The sequence below is a fragment of the Lepidothrix coronata genome, unplaced genomic scaffold (assembly GCF_001604755.1).
Source record: "Lepidothrix coronata isolate B3197 unplaced genomic scaffold, Lepidothrix_coronata-1.0 Scaffold2, whole genome shotgun sequence".
NCBI lineage: Eukaryota > Metazoa > Chordata > Aves > Passeriformes > Pipridae > Lepidothrix > Lepidothrix coronata.
Window position 1 is genome coordinate 12,390,332 of NW_016690182.1, and position 22,835 is coordinate 12,413,166.

Below are 22,835 nucleotides of genomic sequence, written 5' to 3' on the forward strand. Positions count from 1 at the left end.
GGATGCATGGACACAGACACTAGGATACACGGACACATGGACATGCGGATACAGAGATGGACATGAGGACACAGATACATGGACACGCAGATATGGGGACACGCGGACATGGGGACATGCAGATACATAGACACATAGATACATGGACAGACACACAGATGCACAGACACCCGGGCAGATGGATACGTGGATACACGGACAGACGGATGGACACATAGATACATGGACAGACACACAGATATGCAGATACACGGATGGACACACAGATATGCAGACACATGGATACACAGACACGCGGATATATGGACACAGACACGCGGATATATGGACACAGACACACGGATACACTAACACATGGATACCTGGACAGACACATGGACACGTGGATTCACGCACATGTGTGCCAGTGTGGAATGGACACATGGACTGGTGTGGAACTGCACAGACACCCAGACGGACACACGCACTGGTGCAGGACCGTATGGACACACGGATGGAGACACGGTCCCTTATTACCCCCCGCCCCAGCTGGGGGCTGCCAGCAGCTCTGCAGCGTACCTGTGGGGTGTCTGGAGCCTGGGCATCACTGTTTACCTCCAGCTACAGCCCCCAGTAGGGTTCCTGGGGGGCAGCTGCTCTCCACAGCTGGGCGAGCTCCATCCTGGTGCCCCCTTGCTGTGCCTGGCCCAGATTTGCCCCAGCCCTGCAAGAGCACATGGGGCAGGTCCCCTCTCTGTCCAGTGTCAGCCCAGAGGATGAGGGGTGCAAGGTGATCGTGCCCACTTGGGAGGGGCAGCAGGAGGAATAGTGAATGTGTACCCTGTGGAAACAGAGCAAAGTCCCAGTGTGGGGTTTGGGGTAGGGGATCAGGGAAGATCAGGGAAGAAGGGGACAGGGATATATTGGCTAGCCTGGAGGAGAGCAAGGGGCCACTGCAGCCCCCTGTGCAGGCAGCAGCTCCACAGGCAAGACCCCTGCCTGAGGGTGGGGTGGGTTAGTCCCCAGAGCTGGGACTCCTGATGCTTCCCACAGGTCTGGCATCGATGGGATGCCAGGCTGTGTCCAAGGGGCTCACATGGTTGTGGGATCTGCAGGAAGATTCCCCCTGAAAGGTGCACGAGGATAGCAGGCCAGGGTCCCTGCACCCTCCACCTGCCACTGCCCTGACAGCCTGAGGGCAGTGGCTCTTTCCTGAACTGCTGCTCCTCCATCCCTGTGACAGCACCTGCCCCACCACCAGCACGGAGGAGATCCCACTGCTGGAGCAGCCTCTGGGCACCCGGGGGTACCTGGAGAAAGGGCCCAGCCCAACAGGCACAAGATCCCATTGGCACAGTGCATCCGAGGGCACAGGGCTGGGACAGACAAACTCCAGTGCTCATCCATCTTCATGCACCCAGCAGGTCCAAGGGGGCCTGGCAGCAGGCAAGGGTATGGGTCCCAGGCAGGGGCAGCACCGGGCACTGGTATCCAAGGGTGTCCAGGGCTGGGATCATGCCCAGCTCCATGCCTTTCATCCTCACTTTGCTTGAATGATTCAACACCACACACTTAATGATTGACAAGGGGAAATCTATCCCCCTGGGGTCAGGTCTGTGAGCTTCCAAAAAAGCAGAAGATATTCCCCACCCATGACCAATATGTAGCTAATTGGGAACAGGGGCAGGAAAGGAGTGTGGATCTCTGTGGCTTCTTGCTCTGCCAGGATGGGAGAGAAACTTCAAGGCTGACGGGAAGGGGAGGGGTTTGAACTGATAGCACCCTGCCCAACAGCAAACACCCACAGGAAAAAAAACCTGCTGAAACATCCCCATGGTGCTTGGGCCAGCAATAACAGATGGGGCTGGATGCCAAGCAAGAAGAGACCCTGAAAAAGCCACGAGCTGAGGATGCAGAGACAGCACCCAGCTGGTAGGTGGCAGTGCCACCAAGCTCTGGTGACAAGGGTGACAGCTGCCACCTATGCCTTGCTGCTCAAAGAAGGGAAACTGCAAACACAGGCAATCACACCCAGCAACAGGCAGGTTTGCCTGCAGACACCTTCCCAAAATAGCCCTGGCATACAAATGCTTTAGCCACAGCAACAGACAGCCCAGGGAGATGCAGCTCATTGTGTCCCCCCCCCACCCCATCCAAGTCCCCCAGGACTCACCCCATACAGGGGGATGTGGGCATCTCTTGTTCCCAGCCCCATGGAGACAGCTGCCTGCAGCCACATCTGGTCCCTTCTGCCCTGGGATAGGTCTGTGCTCCAGGGGAGCCACTTCTCACAGCTCCAGCTTGAACTAGCTGGGATTTACCCCTGCACCCACCCCCCTGTAGTGCAAGCACAAGGGCAGTCTGTCTCAGGAGGCACCTGCTGCACCCAAGGGACAATGCAAGAACAAGCCAAGATGGTCTTTAGCAAAATCCATCAATTTATTTATTCACAGTCAAGCAATAAATAGAGGAAAGTCGGGCAGTGGAGGTGCTGAGAGCAGGACAGACCCTTCTGGGAACAGGGACATGCCAGGAACCCAACAGAGCCCAAGGCCTGTGGGACAGCAGGAGTGCAAGAAGGCAGAGGGACACCACGATAGGAGTCTGACCCCTGGGATAGGGCAAGACCTGAGCCCTGCTAGAGGGCAAGCCAAGGAGCTGAAGGACAAGTGTGTTGGAGGAAGCAGGAGGCAGAGCCTAGCACAGGCAGCTACCTGACCCCTAGCACTGGGAGCAGAAAAGGCAGCTCGAGTTCCTCCAGTTTCACAGCCCTCCCCAGAACAGAACTGCAGGGGAGGAGAAAGGCTTCCTCCCCCTCTCCAGCCCAAATTCCCAGCCCAGTGAGATGCCACTGCAGCTGAGACCAGACAAGATGGGGTGCACGTGAGCTGGGAAGGAATTCCACAGGCACAGGGTCACATCAGATCCCGACAGCACCAATGTGGTGCCAAGCACAGAGGCACATGGACTGCTCGCCCTCCCTGCCCTGGCTCCACCAGGAGACTCCCAGTCACCTCCTGTGAGCTTCGTATTCCAGTTCAGGGACACAGCTCATCTCTGGGAATATCAGGCCAAGCCCCCCTGCCCACCAAAACCAGGCAGCAGCCATGGGGGCTGCAGGAAGGACAGATGCCACGGGGCAAACACCCCAGCACAGGCTCCTGCCTTTAAAAACCCACAATTTACATAAAACTGTCATTGTAAAACCTCCCCACAGAGCAGCACTGCACAGGGAGGGGAGACGAGCAGAGTGAGCCCCAGGCAGAGCAAGATAAACCTTAAAGTCCAGATGCACAGGAACAGGCAGAGCCCAGGGGTGCTGTGCCGGGGCAGTGGGAATTACCGGCAGGTGCAGGACTCTGCGATCATGTTCTCATACTCCTTGTAGAGGATGCCTCCGTTGCGCTCGATCATGAGGACACTGATGGGGCTGTAGCGGTAGGGCACACAGGAGGGCCGGGGCACGTTGGCATCCACCAGCTGATGAACAAAGCTCTGCACCACAGCGTGGTTGGGCGCGTGGTAGTCGTAGCGGAGTAGGTGGGGACAGGCGCCCTTGCAGTAGCGCGGGTTGTAGCGGTGGGGAGCGATGATCCAGTGGTCCCAGCCCAGCTGTGCAAAGCTGACAGAGAAGGGGCGCAGGGAACAGTCACTCTTCTCCTCTCCCTGCTCCCGCAGGTAGTTGGGCAGGTCATGAGCCAACGTCCCTGTGTCACGCCGGTGCCGGTGGGGCTCTGCTGCCAGAGATGCCAACCCTGCCTGGGTGTCGTTAAGGTAGAGCAGGAGGAAAGGGCGACTGGGGGGCACTGGGGCATCGTGGCCTCCTGCTCGGCCAGCATGCACACAGACATGCCGCAGTGCCAGGCTCCTCATGCTGCTGTTCCCCAGGACCAGGTAAGGGGTGACGTCAACTTCAGCCCAGCCATGGCGGGGACGGGCAGCAGGGCTGAGCAGCACCCCAGGTGCCTCGCCGGCTGCCACCAGCTCCAGAGCGCAGAGAAGGCGACCATGGGCCAGTGACAGACTGGGCAGGTAGACCACAGTGGCTCTGAGGAGGTGCTCGGCCTCGGGCTGGCCCTCCAGGCGGTAGGTGAGGGGCTGCACATACCAGCGACCTGCAGGAAAGCAGTGGTCAGTGCCCCCTTAGCTCAGCTGTCACCATGCAGCAGCACCCCTTTCTCCCAGCCCCACACAGCACAGTGGAGCCCATGGCAGCCAGCTACCCCAGCACAAGGCAGAAGCCACAGCAAACAGCAGCCATGAGCCATGGCTTGCTGGTGGCGTGAAGGGCAAAGAGTCTGGAACACTCCCATGCTCTGCATAAACACCATTGCCCTGGCACAGCATCAGGCAGGATGGGAAGGGGAGAGGGGCACACAGGGACAGCGATATTTTTGCCCATCTCACCGCTGGGACAGGAGGAGCCTGGGACACCTGCCAAGGGGAACCCCCTGGGCAAGAGCAACCCCAGCCAGCCAGCCAGGACACTATAGAGAGGGGGAAGGAAACAGGAAAGAGACCCCCTCAGGGCTCAAGCCCACACTGCTGGCTTTGCTAGGCCTCCATGACATCCTTGGTGCCCACCTGCTCCTTACCTGCCCAGGGCTGATCCCCATGGGAACTGGCCTGGACCAGGCGAACGGTGTTGGTGCCCAGGCTGCGGCCGCGGCGGGGTCGGCCCTCGCGGTCGGCGGCACGGCGGTACAGGTTCAGCATGTAGCGCAGGGGCTGCCCACTGGCTGGCCCCACTCGCCAGCCTGGGCTGCCAGGTGCCTGCATTTGCAGGGCCTGCAGGAGGGGCAGGGTGGGGACGGCAGGCAGGGGGCTGGGGGGCAGTGGGGACTTTTTTGCTGCCTGGGACGGGGGCACAACAAGAAGGAGGAGGAGGAGGAGGCTGGTGGAGAAGAGCAATGCCATGATAGGTGAGTGTGTGTTTGAGGGGGGTGAATGGGGCAAGGTGGGGCTGGTCAGCAGCAGAATTAGGAAGAACCTGCAGTCATGCTTCTCCCCAGTGGAGAGGCAGAGCTGGTTGTGGGCACCAGCAAAAGGATCCAAGGGTGCTGCCAGCTGCTATCAAGCCAGGATAACCATGCCAGCTGCTTCAGCTTGGCACAGGAGCAGAAAGGTGGGGGGCAACTCTATATGCAAAAGGGGTGCAAATTCTAGACTAAAACCTAGACCAGGGGCAAAGGCAGGGGGACAGAGCCTGGCTACAGGGGCTGTAAAAGTGCTGGGGTAGGGAAGTGGGGTGGAGGGAAGGTGAAGTGGGGTAGGTGTGAAGACCAGCTCACTCAGCCCACCTGCTCCTGGCCAGCCTCCTCCTGCAGGGTAGGAGGTTCACCTGCCCAGGGCCCATTTTAAAGGCATGGCCCCAATCAGGGTTTAAAGAGGCAGGAGCAACCTGGGTCTCAGGGTAGGGGGGCTGGAGTCTGGCAGGGTGCTCTGCTGAGGTGAGAGCTCCTCCAGCTCCCCCACCCTGTGCTGACTCTCCATCAGCAGCTTGGCACCTTTGTGCCCATTGCTGCAAGCTGGTCTACACTGCCCCAAGCAGGCAGAGCCTGGAGGGCTGCTCCCCAACAGCCCTGCGGGACAGCCAGGCTGCCCAGTGCCTCACTCTCCCCAGCTGGGAGATGTACACTAAGGCACACAGGTGGGCAGAGCGAGCTTGAGCCCAGCAGCTCTGAGTGCGGCTGGGTCAGCCAACAGTACTTCATTGCAGGCATCACCATGCCATCACCACCACCATGCCCACAGCTTTGGCTTCCTTGACCAGCTTCAAGGTCTTGCTGCCAGCACCTGCCCAAGGCTGAGGGACTGTGAGCATGATGCCCACCATCTTGCTGACATGGGCCATTTGAGGTACTGTCCATCCTGGGGACTGTGGTTACACGGTGCTTGCCTGGGACAGGCCCCGTGGGCACACTACAGAGTGGGGTATGGGCAGCTGCAGCCCATGCCCCCATAGGGCAACTGGCATTGTGCCCAGTCCCATAGGACACTGCTGCTCTCCAGCTGGGATGGAGGGGTTCAGGGGATGGTCACACTGTTTGGGAACCACCCTGTTTGGGTGCAGGCATAGGGACAGGGGGGAGCTGGGGGTGTGCTGGTGCCTGCCTTGCCCCAGGTTCTGCCCACCCTTCACGGTGCCAGTTGAGCACAGTGCTGAGGGCTGTGGTGGGGGTGTGGTGGGAGACGTGTGTGGTGCTTAATGGGCTGTGGGGCCACGTGATGAGCCAGGGCACAGAGCCCTCACGCCTGGCCAGGCAGCCCTGGTTACTCATTTGGGAAAGGGCACAAAGGGCAGACGAGCCAGTGGAGGCTGGGAAAAGTCCAGGCATGGCATCAGCCAGCCATGAGAGAGGGGCATGGTAAGGGTGGTGGCAAGGCCACGGGGGAGAGCAGGAGAGTCACGTCAGGGGTGGACATGACTGATGTCATGTGGGTGGCCATATGAGAGGGGCCATGCATCACTGCTGGGTGGGCTCCAGCACCACAAACAGCCCAGGTACAACCCCACTCTGTGCCCTGGGACACCCTGGCACAAGAACAGGGCACGTGCACTGGGCTGCCTGCAGCCAGGCCGGGCTGGGTGCAGACAGAGTTTAAGGCAGGCGCTGGTGGATGAGGGTTGCCAAGAAAAGTTTGAGGGACTGTTCCTGCACTGGGGCTGAGGCAGCCTGTGGTGGCCCATCAGCCTGGCACTGCAAGCCCACCCTCCCAGGCCGTGGCAGGCAACCGGGGGCCGCAGGCGTTGCTGGCAGGGCAGAGCTTTCCAGGCCGGCTGTGCTGTCTGGGAAAGAGATGAGTAAGAGCTGTGGCCCCGGGCGGGAAGGGGAGGGGCAGGACTCCCGGGCTCCCCCGGGAACCAGTGCCGATCCACTCCCACCGCCCTCAGCTGCCACTGCCGCCTCCTTCCCAGTCTCAGTTTCCCCAAAGGCTGGCACAGCTGCCCCTCCTGGGCCTGGCAGGGAAAAAACAAAGGTGAAGCAGGGCCACACTGCCACACGTGCCCTGAGGTGCCTGGCAGGACAGGGACAGGGCGTGGGCCAGCACGGGCAGGCCAGACAGGAGCCAGCAGCATGTGCTGGCCCGCAGGCAGGAGAGCTCGGGGCGCCAGCGTGACTGCAGGGCGGGGAGCTGGGGGGGCTGCATCGCTTACTGCCACCCCCTTGCACCCACGAGTGCTGCCGAACTGCCAGACACACTGTGCCACCGTGCCAGGCTAAGCTGTGCCAAGCTGGCCCTAATGCTGCGAGTCCCTGGTGGCACCATACTGTTCTGGGCCAAACTGGGTTGTTCTGAGCTGAACTGTGCCAGGCCATGCTGTGCCAAGCCAAATTGTGCCAGCCCTGCTTGTCCACGTCAGCCCAAGCTAAACTAAACCGAGCAAAACTGGGTCAGGCCAAATGGAGCTAAACCAGGTGAGGCCCCTGGTCATGCTGTGCTGTACCAAACTGAACCGTTTCATCCCTGTGTTGTGCCATGCTGAGCTGAGCTGAGCCAAGCCAGAATGTGCCAACCCAGCTGAGCTGCACTGAGCCATGGTGGGCTAAGCCATGCTGACTCCCCTGTCATCCCACACTGAGCTGAGCTGTGCTGCATTGTTCTGCACTGAACTGTGCCAGCACTCCATGTCATGCCATGCTGGGCTGAGCTGGACAGAGTTGAACTACACTGGCGGGGCCGTGCCAAGCTGAGCCAAGCAGCTCACTGCAGGTCCCTGGGCTAAAGGGTGACATGCCAAGCCAAGCTGAGCTTAGTAGCAAGGTGCTGCGCTGTGCCACTGCCATGGCACATGCTGAGCTATGCCATGAGCTGTGCTAAGCCAAGCCGTGCCATGCCGAGCTGCGCCGCGCTATGCTGAGCCGTACCATGGCAACACCAAGCCGTGCCATGGCAATACCAAGCCAAGCCATGTCATGGCAATGCCGTGCCGAGCAGGGCCGGCCGCCGCCGTCCCTCCGCGCCTTATTGGCGGCGGCGGAGCAGCCCCGGTGCGGGTCGGCCCCGCCCCGCACTCGCCCCGCGCCGCTCAGCCCGGGCGGGCGGGGGTGTCATTTCCTCCGCGGCGCGGGGCCGGGCCGGGATGGGGCTGTAGTTTGGAGCCGCCATGGAGCGGGCCGAGGGCCGGCCCGGCGCCCCCCAGTACGTGCATGTGCAGCTGCAGGGGGGCGCGCCCTGGGGCTTCACGCTGCGCGGCGGGCTGGAGCACGGCGAGCCCCTCATCGTCTCCAAGGTAGGCACCGCCGGCGCCGTCCCGCGTGGGCTCCGCGGCATCCCCCCGACACGGGCCTCCCGCCCGTGGCGGGGCGCGGGAGGCGGGAGGGGGGACACCCGGGGCGCGGCGGCGTCGGGAGGTGCGGGGAGCCCCGGGCGCGGGGTCGCGTGTCCCGGCGCGCCGGGGCGGGGGCGGCCACTCCGCACCCACGAGCCCCGCGACCCGCCGCTCAGAGCCGCGGGGGGAGAGCGGGAGCGAGGGGGGCGGAGGGACAGCCCGGGCCCGGCGGCAGGAAGAAATTCCTCTGGCACATCCGTTGGGCTGGCGTCGGGGGCGGCCCCCGCGGCAACCCCCCCTGTCCTCGCCGGTGCCGTCCCGCGGGGCGTAGCCGGGGGAGGTCAGCCCCCCTTCGTGTGCCCACTCGTCGGTGCTGCGCCCCCGGGCGCCCCCGGGACCGGGCTCTACGGGGACGTTGAGGGCCACGGTGTGGGGGACCGAAGTCCGTCCCGTCGCGCCCCGGGCACCCCTGGAACGCAGGGGCAGGACCTTGCCCAGGACGGGGCGGACGCCGGGGTGCGGGGCCCGACTGCAGCTGGGAGTGCGGGGTGAGGGTGACCCCCACGGCCGCGGTGTCTCGCCGCACAGGGGGTCACCGATTCCCGGCCCCCGCCGGCCGCATCGCCCTGCGGCGAGACCGGCAGGGAGGCGGGCAGCAGCCGGGGAAGCCCCAGCAGCCGCCTCTCCGCGGTGCCCGGACGGGCCCCTGTCGCCGGGCGGTTTGGCCGCCTGCCCGCCCGGTGCCACCATCCTGCCGGGCCGGGGTGCGGCGGGCCGGGCTGGCGGCCCCGGGGCTGCTCCCTGCCCCGAGCCGGGCTGGTTGCGCCCCCGGGCCGCCCCACGCCCTCGGCGGGACGCGGGCAGCGCGGTCTGGCTGGGGGAGCTGGAAAAGTGGCTCCGGTCCCAGCCCTGCGCCCTGGGGTGGCACCGCCGGCGGGCGAGAGCCGGGGGCGGAGGGGGCAGCTGCCCGCGCCCCGACCGGCTGCCGGGCTCCTCGGGGCGGTGGGTCCCCGCGGGTTCGCTAGCTGCCGGAGGAGGGGATGGGAGGGCCAGGGCATGTTCCCCACTGCTGCTGAGAAGGGGGGGGGTGGTCCTTGCGGGCCGCGGGGTGCCGGCCCCCGCGCTCCTCCGGCCGCGCCGCCGCCGCGTGTGCTCGGCAGACAAAGGGGGCTTGTTCCAACGCTCTGTGCATTCAGGGGAGGGTCCCCCGGGGCCACTGCTCCGCCGCTGTGGCCGGCCGAGGTGTGTGCGGGGAGGGGGCGGCCCCCGCCTGCTGCGCGGGGGGCCCGGGCCCCGCGCCGGAAAGGGGAAGGGCGTCCCCGCACTCGGTGACACAGTTTGGCCATTCCAAACTCCCACTCCGGGCGGGATCCCTTCCTGTGGCAGAGTCCCACGGCGGGGCTCCCATGGGCTCCAGGCCCTCTATGGGGCTGCGAGAGCTCTCTGGCACAGGGTCCCCTTGAGCACGTCGGGGACAAGAAGGGAGGTTGGTGTGGGGCAGGGTGTGCACAGCTCTGGCATTGCTCTGGCTGTGATTCCTAAGAAAAGTTTCTCCTGGGGCAGGCAGATATTGCTGTGAGCCATCTGGTGCCCACCATTAGGGGCCAGAGTGAACCCCAGGGGTGGTGTTCGGGAAGTGTCCAGGGCTGTCCCATTCCAGGTTTGGCTGGCAGTGCTGAGCTCACTGGTGGTGAAGGCAGAACAAGGGGCTGTTTGTGCCAGATTTAGCTCCTGGGGAGTGATGCCAGGGCTGAGCCATGTCCGTCCTGGTGCATGTGATGGCCCAGACGTGGGTGCAGCCCTGGTGGTGTCCTGCAGTAGGGGGGACAGCCTTCGGATCTGACTCAGCCCTGTGGCCGTGGCAGGGCAGAGGACTGGGGTGAAGGTGCAGTCTGTCCTGCCTGCTCTGCCAGTGCCCAGTGGCAGGCAGCAGCATGGCAGGGGGTAAACTCAGGTGCTTCCCTGACTGCATGGTGGGACTGGGAGCCCTCGCAGGCAGCCAGAGTCCCCTGCCAGGAAGGCAGCACTGTGGCTGGTATCTGGGTGGGAGGGCAGCGTGCCTGCACAGGCAGACACATTGGGCTGTGCCTAACCTGGCCATGGCATTGCAGTGCCCAGGTCCCTGAAAAAAGGGGAGGACTGTGGGGTGCTGGGCATAGCTATGCCAGGCAGGGCCATGGGGCACTGCTGGAATGGGCAGGAGGCCTTGCTGCTGCTGCCTGCTTCCCAAAGTGCCATCTTGTCCAGGGGCAGCGGGCTGGCCCCTGAGACCTGGCTGGCACCAGGGCTGGAAAGGGGTGCCCAAAGGCATGTGCACAGTGACTGTTCTGTGGGTGGCTGTAGTGGCTGGCCACATCCACACCAGGCAAGGGGGCATGGGGCACCCCAGGTCCTGCTGCCAGTGGGCACTCTGGCTGCACCTGCTGGGCACTGCTCATCCTGGGACTGCCCACACTGCACCTACCTGCTGGGGCAGAGGGGGTGGGCTGGGGTCCCACATGCTGGCAGCACCGTAGCCTTGTGTCCTCCAAGCTGCAGCAGTACGGGGTACCAGGCTCATTTTGGCCATGGGTGTCAGGGATGGGTAGGCATGTTCCAGGGCTCAGTGCTTCCCCTGCTAGTTGTCTCCCATGGGCACATAGGGCATGATGGCATGCTTTGGGCATTGAAATCACCACGGGTGCCCAGGCAGGCCCGACAGGGGGCTGGAAGCAGCGGCAGGGGGCTGGCATCCACGCCGGACAAAGGGCCCTTGTGCTGCCTGCACCCGCGGGGGAATCTGCTGGGATGGGACATTTTTCTTTCTCCCCCCTCCCCGATGTCCTTTCCTTGCTCAGAAATTCATGTGACCAGAGAAGGGGGGGAGCCCGGCGCGCTCAGATCCTTCTGTGGTGCCTGGGGTTTAGGCAACTGCCCCTTTCCGAAGCCTCTTTCTCCCCCGGCACCCCGTGGCAGCGGCACATCCCCTGGGATGTTCTGGGGGCCGTGCCCCCCCTGACGCCCCTCTCTGTTGCCCAGGTGGAGGATGGGGGCAAGGCTGCACTGTCCCGCCGGCTGCAGCCGGGTGACGAGCTGGTGAACATCAGCGGGACGCCTCTGTACGGGTCCCGCCAGGAGGCCCTGATCCTCATCAAGGGCTCCTACCGCACCCTGAAGATGATCGTTCGCAGGTTGGCAGCGCTGCGGGGGAGGGACACAGGGAGGGCCAGCGGGGCTTCGCCTGCCCAGGGGGTTGGCAGGAGCCTGGAGGTGCCCCTTGCTGGGATGGGATGGGGGTCAGTCCCCCTGTGGCTGCCAGCGCTCTGGGTGGGTGGGGGTTCCCCAGCCAGAGGAGCCGGGGCAGTACGGCGGGCTCGCCACCCCCTTGCTGGGCGGTATCCTCAAGCGTGGCCGCTCCTCTCCCTTCCTGCCTGCCTCCTGCCTGCCTGCCTGGGAAAGGAAGGAGAGGCAGGGCTGGGCCTTGCAGTCTTCCCCCCCACCCCCAATCTGCATCCATTCCCTGGCTGCATCCTGACTGACTCCAGCTCCAGCGGCACTGCCCACTGGGCAGGGGTACCACGGGGCTGTGCTGGGGCTCAGCATCGTCCATGGTGAGTTTGGGGGCTCTGGGAAGGGAAGTCCCTGCACTGACTCGGCAGCTTGTCCTTGCCACCCTCCTTGCCTAGTCAGTGGATGCTGGGGCAGCACTCGGCACTTGGGGGGTTCAGGAGGTGGCTTCTGACCACGTGCCTGTGTGGTGGCATTGGACACTGCTGCCTGCATGTGGCGTGGGGACTGGAGAACCCCACGGCTGCCAGGGGTTGGGATGGGGCCCAGCACAGGACACCCCCCCTCCTCCCCGGAGACAAGATGTGGCCGGTGCTTGCTGGGGATGCTGAGGGACCAAGGAACAAGGGGGGAGAGTCAGGCTTGTGGTGGAGACGAAGATGTGGCCTCAGGGTCCCTTGGCGGAGCTGGTCCAGTCCCGGCAGGGACGTTTGCCCTGCCCGGGGTGTTGCCTGTGGGCTGCGCAGGGGCCACGTCCTCGGTCCCCTGTTGATGCTGGCAACAGAGATGCTGCAGGCAGGGGACTCTGGCCAGTGGGGTGAACCGTGGGATCCCCCTGCCCACTGCCAGGTGCTGGCAGGGCTGGACCCTCCTCACCACCGTCCCCCTTGGGCAGGCGCTGGCCTGGGGGGACAGGAAGCCCCGTAGGAAGTGACTTCAGCCCCGGTTCCTCGGCCTGGCTTCCTCCCCATTCTTGTCCTTTCCCGCTGTTGCTCTTGGCAGGAGGAGTGTGCCCGTCCTCCGCCCCCATTCCTGGCACGTGGCCAAACTCGCCGAAAGCCGCCCCGATGCCGCCACCATGCACTGCCCTGCTGATGCCTTCAGCCTCTCATGGCCCTCAGGGTGTGATGTCAGGTGAGACCCTGGGGCATTCATGAGACTGCGCAAGGGGAGGGGGCACATGGGGCACCCGCTTGGGTCAGGGTGGGGGGTGTGGGGTAGATGCTCACATGCCTGCCCCACACAACTGTCGGGCATCCCCCCTCATCCTTCCACTGCGCTGCCCTTTCCCCTGCCTGTTTACTCCCAGCTCCCGGCAGGAAGGGGCGGTGGCTCTGCCGGAGCTGGCCAGGAGCTGCTTAGTCCCATTGCCCCTGCTGCCAGAGCTGGGAGGTCCCGAGTGGCTGGAGTCAGGCACACCCTGTGTTCCCTGTGCCTGCTCCCCCTGCCAGTGCTGAGGCAATCTTGGTGCTGCTCCCAAACCCAGTGGTGAAGAGCAGGTTGGGACTGCACTGCTCTGTGCCCACTTGTCCCGGGGAGGGTGTATGTGTAGGGGGGTGGGATTTCTGCGGAGCTGGGCAGGGGGTGGCAGACACCCCTAATGCTGGCATGGGGCCGGGCAGCAGTGAGCTGTCCCTGCAGTGGAACCCGCTGTCCCGGCACTGCAGCACCGACCGGAGCAGCTCCATCGGGAGCATGGAGAGCCTGGACCACCCTGGCCAGGCCTACTATGAAGGAGACCCCTCACCCGTTGACCAGGGCATGTACCACAGCAAGCGGGACTCGGCCTATAGCTCCTTCTCTGCCAGCTCCATCGCCTCCGACTGCGCCCTCTCCCTCCGCCCTGAAGAGGCCGTGTCCACTGACTCCAGTTTTCAAGGCTCCTACAAGGCCCCTGACGGGCGCTACCTGACCACAGGGGCTGAGCCATCTGCCAGCCGGCACCCCGAGGCCTGGCGGGCGCCTGTGCCTCCCCAGCCCCCTGTCAGGAGGGACAGCCTGCGGGCAGCCCCGGGCAGCAGAGGGGACAGGCACCGGGCGTCAGTGTCAGCAGACATGCTGCATGCCAAGGGCCGGTGGATCTCCGACACCTTCCTCTGCCAGCGGGATGGGGAGGCGGAGGCGGTGGGCGGGAGGACGCTGGCACCGTACCCCACAAAGGACCGTCTCTCTGCTGACCAGTATTACATGTTGAGCTCCCACCCGGACCAGTGCCCAGCTGAGCCGCTCCTGGGGGAGAGCATGGAGTCTGATGACCGGCTGTATCTGGATGGCAGCATGCACCGAGTGCTGGATGCCACGACAGCAGGTGACAACCCATTGCTGTCCCCCATCAAGGGCCACGTGCCACACCGGCACAGTGCTCCCGAGCAGCTGCTGGCCTCCCAGCTCCGCTCCCTCCAGGTGGGCTCCAGCAGCGAGCGAGCCTCGCCAGCCCCCGATGGGCACCGCTGGACCTTGTCCCCACTGCACCCTGAGGGCAGCCGGGGGGGAACCACAGGGGCTACCCAGGACCCCCCGCTCTGCCCAGAGCCTTGCTGCCGCCCGCCGCCCTGCCACTGCTGCCCCGAGCCTCAGCGAGCCTGCGGGCAGGACGGCCGGGGGGCCAGCCCGGCGCTCAGCACTGAGGGGCCGGCGGAGGAGGAGAGCCGGGCAGGGGCCCGGCGGGCCGGGGGTCCTACCCACCGCTCTGCTCAGATGCGCCGCCGCAGCGACCGCTTCGCCACCAGCCTGCGCAACGAGATCCAGCGGCGCAAGGCCCAGCTGCAGAAGAGCCGGGGTCCCGGTGCCCCCCCGCCTGGCGAGGAGCCGGTGGAGGAGACGGAGGAGCCCCCTGAGAGCAGCGTGCCAGCAGAGGGACCCCCCACCCTGGCTGAGCGTCTCAGCCCTGCGCCGAGCGAGGACGGCAGGAACGCTGGCCGCTCGGGGGACCGGGGTATCCCCACTCCTGACCCGCTGCCAGCCCCCAAAGGGCCCCCATCCCCCGAGCGGGCGGTGCCAACAGCCAGGGGCCGCTGGCGCTGGTCCCCGGAGCGCAAGCTGCAGCCGCAGCGCTCGCCCACCCCCGGTGAGCTGGAGGGCTACAGCCAGGGCCCGGTGGCCCGCAGCTCCCCACCACAGGGCAGCGACGAGGCCGTCCTCCTGCCCTTTGCCGACCGCCGCCGGTTCTTTGAGGAGAGCAGCCGGCCGGCACCGCCCCAGCACAGCAAGCCCCCAGTGGGCGATCCCGGTGCCTTCCAGCCCCATGGCCCCGAGCACCGGGATGTCCGCCGCCTCTCCGTGGACCAGCCTTACAGCCCCCCGTCCCCCAGCCGCCCTGGCTCTGCCGGCCCCTACGCTGAGTGCTGCCGGGAGCAGCCCCCCTGCTACAAGCCGCTGGGGAGGCCAGGGGAGCTGGATTATGCGCGGGGCTTTTCCTACCCCTATGGGGTTTCCCTGCGCCCCGAGCCCTGCCACTACTGCGGAGGGGACCCGTGCCCACCGCCGCTGCCTCGCGGTCATCCCTGCCGCTGCCACCCCCAGCCCTGGGTGCGCTGCCCCGACTGCTGCTGCCCGGCCCCCCGTCCTGGGCGAGAGGAGAGCGACGCGTGGCCCCCCCGGAGAGCTTTCGCCCCGGTGAGTAACTCCACCCGGGACTGTGCTGGGGAGCAGCACTGGCAACCCCTTGCACTCCTGGAGTGTGACCTTGGGTTGGGGTGCGGAGGAGTACTGTGCCCATGTTGTTCCTGCAGACCCACTGCATGCCTTCTGCGCCTGAATGGGGATGGGATGGGGTTGCTGGGAAGGGGGATGTAGACCCCTCTTTCACACTCCCTCTCCTTCCCCCACACAGGAATTTCCTCAGGATGAGTGGGAGCCACCTGCGATAACCAGGAAAGTCAGCCAGTCTGTCAGGTGAGCCCATGCCAGGTACTGGAGTGCTGGGATGTGTGTGCCATTCAGTGGGGACCTTCACCAGGGAGAGGTGGGGACTGCCATGATTTTGGTTGGGGATATACAAAGCGTTTCCTGTAATGCCTTGTCCATCTCAACGTGGTGCCTGTGAAACAGGAGCATGTGCCACCTTGGGCACACAGGGACAGGGGGCATGAGGAGGCATCCACAGCAAGGAGGGTCCCTCCTTGCCCATCCCCAGAGGTCTGGGGGCATCTCCAGGGGGTTCTGCCCAGCAGGAGAGCGTGGACTTCCCCCACCACCAGGGCTGGGTGACTCCAGCTGGGGAAAATGAGGCAGGGGTGGGCATGAGCTGCCGGGAGGTGACAGTGTGTGGGGGGACGGGTGTCTCCTTCTCTCCCCAGTGAGCTCTCCCACTACCAAATGGGCTTCCAAAGGCTTGGCCCCTTTCACACCTGCTTTGAGAGCGCCGAGCCGGAGTGGCCACCCTGCTACCGGGCCACATCCACGCACGACCTCTCGTGGGATAGTGACCGCCTGGCCCGCACGCCTGAGAGCCCCCCGGACCCGCTGCACCGCCCACTGCGGGGCAGAGCCTTCTCCGAGAGCCACCTCAACCTGGAACCTGCCAGTCCCCGGGGCCGCGAACGGAAGGACCTCTTCCGTGCTAAGCTGGACCAACCCCGCATCCCCAAAAAGAAGGGCCCCCCGCCTCCCCGCCCACCTCCCCCCAACTGGGAGAAGTACCGGCAGCGCCGGGCATCCCAGCACCCGCCGGATGGTGCTGGGCACGGCTCTGCCTTTGCCGTCCCGGTGCCGCCCCGCAGCATTGCTGATGTGGTGCGTGAGCGGTCACAGAGCCTCACTGGGGAGCAGGGGGGCCGGTCCTGGGGGCATGCTGCTCGCCCCCCTGCTCCACCAGGCGCCTGCTCCCGTCCCGAGCCCCCCGGATCACTTCGCAGGACTCCTGGGCCCGATGTTGGCAACGCCGAGATTTACAGGCAAGTGCTGCCGTGGCTTGGGGGTGGGAGTGGGGCTGCAGGTACAGCCTTAACACGGGTGGGCTTCTGCGGTCACGTGGCCCCTTGTACCCTGCATCAGAGCATCCTAATCCACCCCTTGGGGCACACTCTGGGGTTTGTTTGGGGTGGGGGGTGTCCCTGACCTCTTTGCCTGGAGTGGCCACAGCCCTCCTGCCCATTCCTGTCCCCAGGACAGGGATGGGCAGGGGGGCTGACGTGCCCCTGGGGGGTGTTGACAGGGTGGCAGGGGCTGGGGAGAAGCGGCCAAAGGCAAAGAAGCCCTGGGAGATGGAGGAGCAGCCCCAAAGGCTCATCCGGAACCCGGAGCGGGGCTGTGCTGGTCCCTGTGGGGTGGGTGAGTGCTCCCCACCCCTGCCTGGTGGCCCCAGCCCGGCTGTGCCAGAGGCACTCAAGCCCAGTCCTGGGGCAGCGGAGGGGGTGAGCTGCCAGGGCAGCCGGCCCCAGCCCCGCCGCGTGGACTCAGAGGAACTGCTGTGGAATATGGCAGTCAGGGACCACTCCCTGGCCAATGTCCATGCCCCTTTGGCCCCCTTTGGCACCACCACTGAGGTGATCGGTGAGCTGCTGGTGGCGGGGGAGCGACAGGCCTGGCGGGAGCGTCTCCAGCAGGACTGGCACCTGGAGGCCCTGGCACAGGACAGGTAGGGCTGGTGTAGTACTGAATGCTGTGCGGAGGGCAGGCTGCACCCTGCCACCCCCAGCACTGACCCCTGCCCCCCCCAGGCAAGGCTTTGAGCCCATCTCACCACCCCCTGGGAGTGTTGCCAGCTCCAGCTCCTTCCCGGTGCACTACACTGCAGCAGCAGGCAAAGCTGAGCCGCTCAGCAAGGTGACAGCGCTGCCAGAGGTAGTGGAGGGGAGCTCAGAGGATGATGATGAGGAGGAAGTGGACCAGGAGCTGGTAGAAAAGAAGGTACAGGGACTGCTCGGGCCAACACCCTCGGGGTTCCCCACTGCCCTCACCAGGTGCTCATGGGCACTGGGGGCATTGCAGGATTTTCACAGGGATTGGGGCATCACTGATGGCTCACGGGAACAGAGGGCATCTCTAGGTGCTCATGGGGACCAGGGACACTGCTGGGTGCTCATGGAGACCAGGAACATTGCTGCATGCTCACAGGGGCTGGGAGATGCGAGAACCAGGGCTGTTGTCAGGTGCTTGCGGGGCCTGGGAGTGTCACCAGATGCTCATGGGGAGCACGGACATCTCTAGATGCTCAGTGCTTGCAGGGACTGGGACATTCCCAGATGCCCACAGGGTCCAGGGGCATCCCTTGGCTGCTCATGGGGTCTGAGAAATTGCCAGATGCTTGTGGGGACTGGGGGCATTGCCAGTAGCTCATGGGAACCAGGGATACCGCCAGGTTCTTGTGTTCTGTGGGGCTCAGCACAGTGCCCCTACACCCCTGTGCCAGTCCCCCAGTCCCATGGGGGGTGGCCCCAGTTGCCCCTGACCCTTTTGCTCTGGCAGCTGCAGCTGATCGAGAGCCTGAGCCGCAAGCTGGCGGTGCTGCGGGAGGCACAGCGGGGGCTGCAGGAGGACATCAGCGCCAACGGGGCGCTGGGCGACGACGTGTCTGCCCGCCTGCAAGCCCTCTGCACCCCAGGGGAGTTCGACAAGTACCGCCTCTTCGTGGGTGACCTGGACAAGGTGGTCAACCTCCTGCTCTCCCTCTCGGGGCGCCTGGCCCGGGTGGAGGCTGCCCTGGGCAGCCTGGGGCCACACGCCCCCGCCGAGGACAAGGTGGGCATGGGGCAGGGAGGCACCTGCGAGGCCTTGGGGTGTGGGACACCCTGGCGACGCCCCCCGTCTCGCCCACAGCTGGCCCTGCGGGAGAAGCGGCGGCTGCTGGTGGCGCAGCTGGAGGATGCCAAGGAGCTGAAGGAGCACGTGGGGCGGCGGGAGGAGGCGGTGGGTGCCATGGTGGCGCGGTACCTGCCCGCCGAGCACCTCCAGGACTACCAGCACTTCGTCAAGATGAAGTCAGCCCTCATTGCTGAGCAGCGGGAGCTGGAGGAGAAGATCAAGCTGGGCCAGGAGCAGCTCCGGTGCCTGCGCGAGAGCCTTGGCCAGGCCTCCAAGGGCTGCTAACCCCGTACCCAGCCTCCCTCTGGGACCCTGGCTGTGGCCCCAGCTTGCTGCCAAAGCAGATCCAGCCCCTCATGGGCTCTCCCTATGTCTGTCCATCTGTCCAGCCCCTGCCTTTTATTTATTTCTTTGGTTTACCAAGCAGGGGAGGGGCTGCCAGTCCAGATGCGGAGAGGGGGTGTTGTGCCAAAGAGCTGTCATGGACTCTGTGGCCACCCAGCATCCTGTGGCTCAGCTGGACCAAATGGATGGATGCTGCCATCACCCTCAGAGCTCTTTCTGTGCTGATGGGGGTCCTTCCACCTCATCCTGGACACCTGTCCTGCATTCGGTGCTGCACCACATGCCTTAAACACCCCCCAGCTGCCTTGGGGCATATCCATGCAGTGCCTGAAAGGGTTAAAGCATGCTTGTCCTCTGTCCTGTCTATTTGTCCAGCTCTGTCCATCTGTCCGGTGGGAGCTGAAGGAATTTCAGCCCCGGCATCCTCTTCCTCTCCATTGTATCTGAAACAATGGCCCTGGCCAGCGGGTTCTTAACCCGCTCCCCGCTGGCTGAGGCACCACGGGGAGCCACAGTGGGTGCCAGTGGGTGCTGTGTACCCCTCTCCTGGGGAACACTGCAGTGGGTGCCCCTGGGATGGTGCCCTGCCAGGGCATGGGGTTCTGGGACCAGTAGACTGTGGCCTGTGGCTACCCCCTATCACCCACGCTGTGGGCATGGGAACCAGCAGGTCTCATCCAGCCCTCACCTGCAGCTTCTGGCCCAACACCAGAAGTGATTAATAGAGGAAAAAACACATTAAGGATGAACCGGGGTACTTGTCCCCTCCTCTTTGCTGCAACAGCCCCAAATAGCACTTATATGTCAGCCCCTCCACTGTTCATCTGTCTCCATAGGCTGGGCAGGTGCCTTGCTACTGATTTTGCACAGGGGTTTCATGCAACCAGCAGCAGCTTGGGGCAGGGGGTAAAGTGATTTGAGAGGGCAGTGTGGGCTCCAGCCCCTTTGGCGGCCCCATAGCTGGACAGCCCAGTCCCAGGGTGCAGGCAGCACCCACTCCTGCCCTCCTGCCCTCCTGCCCCTGCAGCAGCCCCCTTGTGTGGCTGCCCCTCCCTGTTGGCCCCCCTCAGCCTGTTGAACAATCCAGCCCACAGCTGCCAGGCTGTACCTTGGGATAGTGCCTGGCAGGAGTGGGGTCGCCAACATTCCCTCCATCTCAGCTGCCCCCAGGATCATTGCTAGGACCAAAGACTGCACCCACTGGGTGCCATACTGCTCTCGGGGTGGGAATCAGCAGCCCTCCCCAGGGCCCTCTGCTGGGGGAGCTGCTGGTGCCCGTGCATTGCTGCATGCCGTCGTGCCTCACACTAAAGCAGCAGCAGGAGCTGCACATCTGTCCCAGCTCTGTCTCGTGTGGTTTATCCCTGTGTCCTGTCAAGTGGCACCGGGGAAGGGGGCGGACAATTACTCCAACTGGGGTGAGCCAAGCCTTGGCAAGCTCTTGGGACCCGAATGGGGTTACAGAGGGTCACAGGGGGCACCTGGAATGCAGCTGTGGGCAGGGAGCCCTCTGCACCCAGTGCTTCCAGGCTGGGCTGGAGCAGGGGGCAGTGCCTGGACCACTCCCCAGGAGCACGTGGAAGGGGCACCGCACTCGAGTGGCGGATGTCGCGGTGTCCCTGGCACTCAGCCACGGCATCGCAGCCTGACCTTTTGGGCGAGGGGGCGGTGGCCGTGTCCTCTCGGGGATGTCGCAGCGCCGGGCGGGCTGCGGGGTGCCCCGGCTGGCGGCGGGGCGGTGCTGCCCGGTGCCTTGCCCTGGGTCTCAGCCTGCCCGCCGGTCGCTCGGCGGGGTCCCGCACGGCCTCGGGCGCGGCGGCGGCCGCTGGGCGGCGCCGGTGAGCGCGCGCAGGTGGGTGCGGGAGCGCAGGTGGGCGCGGGCACGCGCGGCGGCGGGCGCGCGCACAGGGGCTGGCGCGGGACCCCGGGGATGCTCCAGCGTGAGCCCCGCGCGGGTGAGCGTGAGTGTGAATGTGAGCGTGAGTGTGAGCACAGGCTGAGTGTGGGTGTGAGTGTGGGCAAGAGCACAGCAGGGTACGTGTGTGCATGCACACGGTGCTCGGCTGAAAGCACGCGGAGTGCAAGCACGCGGCTGCGCGGGGCGTACGGGCACACGCGTGTCAGAGCACACGGGTGGGCACACGCCTGTGAGCACACACAGCTGAGCGTGCACACACACATGCGAGCAGACATGCATGTGCCATGCGTGTGAGCGCATGTGCGCAGGGCACAGAGGGGGGCTCAGCCCCAGCACAAGCACTGGTGAGTGACTGCACATGCAGGTGAACACACACACACACACACACACACACACACACACACACGGGAACGTGTCCCCATATATACATTGTGCATAAGTGAACGCATGCACACGGGTGGGTGTGCACACCCAGGTGAGCAAACGCATGTGTGGGTGAACGTGGGCATAAGTGTGAGTGGGCAGGGCCACTTGTGCCAGCCCACGCACACAGGTAACCGCAGGCATGGGGAGGGGGGTGCATGCAGGCATGGGGCTGTGCCCCACAGCCTCATTTAAGACCCCCTTGCCCCTCCGTGCAGGTCCTGCTGCTGCCAGGCAGGACTGTGGGCCCAGGGCATGGTGGCATGGCCAGGCTCTGGGTATGGAGGCCCTCAGTGCTGGATTGCAGCCATGGGATTGGGGGTCCTGTGGATCCCTGTGTGGGACCCCAGGGGAGCTGCAGGAATGTGCAGCCCATCATAGCATAGGTGAAAACAGAACCCACAAAGGTGGGGTAGCCCCTGGCCCTGGAGTCTCTCTACCCATCACTATGATCTCTCCATTTTACAGGTCCTGGCTCTGTCCTGCTGTATCCCACACATTTTGTCCTGAGGGACCAGGAGGTGGGGAAGGATGAGGATATGGTGGATAGTGATGCTTCAGTGAGAGACCCCAGCCCCATGTGGGAGATGGGGAGTCCCAGAACATGGAGGTCCAAACCCCACAGTATGCCTTCTTGTCCTTGCTGCTCATTGGAGCCCAAAGGCCAAAGCCATGCATTGGGCAGGGACAAGGGAGCCCTCTCTGCCTCTGGGCATGGCCCAGCAGAGGGGTGGGTTGTGGTTTGGGAGGCTGCAGAACTCTTGTCCAGGCCTGCCTGGTTGCCAGCATGAGGGCCCAGAGCAGCAGTGGGTAAGATGAGAATGGGGGACCATGGGACATCGTGGGGTGGAAAGTGATGCCAGACCCTCTCTCCCTGCCCATGGGGTGTTTGGCAGCACACCCCTACATGTGAGTGCACGTGTGTGCACTCCAGCACACACTCCAGAGCATGTTCTATTCAAACACAGCTCTGGGGAGGGGGGTGGACATCTTCCAGGGATGCTCCAAGCCCTATCCAACCTGTCTTTGAACATTTCCAGGGATGGGCCAGCCACAGCTTCTCTAGGCAACCTGTGTCAGTGCCTCACCACCCTCATGGTAAAGGATTTCCTCTTTCTGTCCAACCAACCCCACCATCGGTCACTTTGACCCTTGTCCTGTCATGACAGGCCCTGGGAAAACTCTCTCTTCCTTCGGAGCTCCCTTAATATATTGAAATGCTGCCCTAAGGTTTCCCCAGAGCCTTCTCATCTCCAGGCTGACCAACCCCAGCTCTCTTAGCCTGTCTCCATAGTAGGTAGCTTCCAGCCCTCAGAGCATCTCTGTGGTCTCCTCCCAACCTGCTCCAACAGCTCCACATCCTCCTTGTGCTGGAGGCCCCAGACCTGGACCCAGCACTCCTGGGGGTCTCACCAGAGCAGAGGGGGAGAACTCCCTCCCTCATCCTGCTTCCCATGCTGCTGGGGGTGCACTCAGGACACGGATGGCTTTCTAGGCTGCCAGCACGTTTACATGCACATGCAAGTGTGTGTACAAGCAAGTGTGTGGAGATGTCCATGCGTGTGCTCATCCGTGCCTGTATGTGCCCATGTGTGTGTTGCCATGTGCCCATGTGGTTGCACAGCAATTGTGCACATGCTCACCCACGCCTGCCTGTGCACATGTGGGCACGTGCACACAAATGAGGGTGGCCACGGTGTCCGTGCCCACCCATGCCAGCCTTGTGCCTGCCCTCACCCGTGTCAGGGGCTCACAAATATACGCACAGTGGCTGTGTGTGTGCTCGCCTGGTGCATGTGCTTTCTCATGCCTGGCATGTGCAGGCTTGGGCATGTGGTGGCCTGTGACCACACACATGGGCATGGAAGCCACGCACATGCCTGC

General features: G+C 64.4%; 2 protein-coding genes across 3 annotated transcripts; one reads left to right on the forward strand and one right to left on the reverse strand.

Annotated features, from left to right (window-relative positions):
- Positions 1 to 2,426: 2,426 nt before the first annotated feature.
- BMP15 (bone morphogenetic protein 15) lies at positions 2,427 to 4,920 on the reverse strand. Its single transcript, XM_017814257.1, has 3 exons — positions 4,814 to 4,920; positions 4,575 to 4,783; positions 2,427 to 4,094 (listed from the first exon to the last, which is right to left on the reverse strand). Exons 1-3 carry the CDS (start codon positions 4,894 to 4,896, stop codon positions 3,319 to 3,321), a joined length of 1,068 nt encoding a protein of 355 aa, XP_017669746.1. The 5' UTR covers positions 4,897 to 4,920; the 3' UTR covers positions 2,427 to 3,318.
- Positions 4,921 to 8,089: 3,169 nt separating this feature from the next.
- SHROOM4 (shroom family member 4) lies at positions 8,090 to 18,967 on the forward strand. 2 transcript variants are annotated; one of them, XM_017819772.1, is made up of 10 exons: positions 8,090 to 8,215; positions 11,273 to 11,424; positions 12,524 to 12,655; positions 13,189 to 15,136; positions 15,354 to 15,415; positions 15,820 to 16,416; positions 16,677 to 17,099; positions 17,182 to 17,371; positions 17,930 to 18,202; positions 18,281 to 18,967. In XM_017819772.1, exons 1-10 carry the CDS (start codon positions 8,090 to 8,092, stop codon positions 18,548 to 18,550), a joined length of 4,173 nt encoding a protein of 1,390 aa, XP_017675261.1. In that variant the 3' UTR covers positions 18,551 to 18,967. The 2 variants fall into 2 exon arrangements, with proteins under 2 accessions (XP_017675261.1, XP_017675253.1); XM_017819764.1 differs by lacking the exon at positions 8,090 to 8,215 and having other exon boundaries at positions 10,780 to 11,424.
- Positions 18,968 to 22,835: the final 3,868 nt, after the last annotated feature.

What these genes read in the sequence shown, in the direction of transcription:
- BMP15 (XM_017814257.1), bottom strand. Translation starts at nt 4,896, where the DNA reads ATGGCATTGCTCTTCTCCACCAGCCTCCTCCTCCTCCTCCTTCTTGTT. An exon ending in GCAGCAAAAAAGTCCCCACT is followed by an intron (nt 4,784 to 4,813) that starts GCCCCCCAGCCC and finishes TGCCGTCCCCAC; the next exon opens with CCTGCCCCTCCTGCAGGCCC. An exon ending in TGGGGATCAGCCCTGGGCAG is followed by an intron (nt 4,095 to 4,574) that starts GTAAGGAGCAGG and finishes GCTTTCCTGCAG; the next exon opens with GTCGCTGGTATGTGCAGCCC.
- SHROOM4 (XM_017819764.1), top strand. Translation starts at nt 11,042, where the DNA reads ATGGGACATTTTTCTTTCTCCCCCCTCCCCGATGTCCTTTCCTTGCTC. An exon ending in GAGGCCCTGGCACAGGACAG is followed by an intron (nt 17,100 to 17,181) that starts GTAGGGCTGGTG and finishes TGCCCCCCCCAG; the next exon opens with GCAAGGCTTTGAGCCCATCT. An exon ending in ACGCCCCCGCCGAGGACAAG is followed by an intron (nt 18,203 to 18,280) that starts GTGGGCATGGGG and finishes TCTCGCCCACAG; the next exon opens with CTGGCCCTGCGGGAGAAGCG.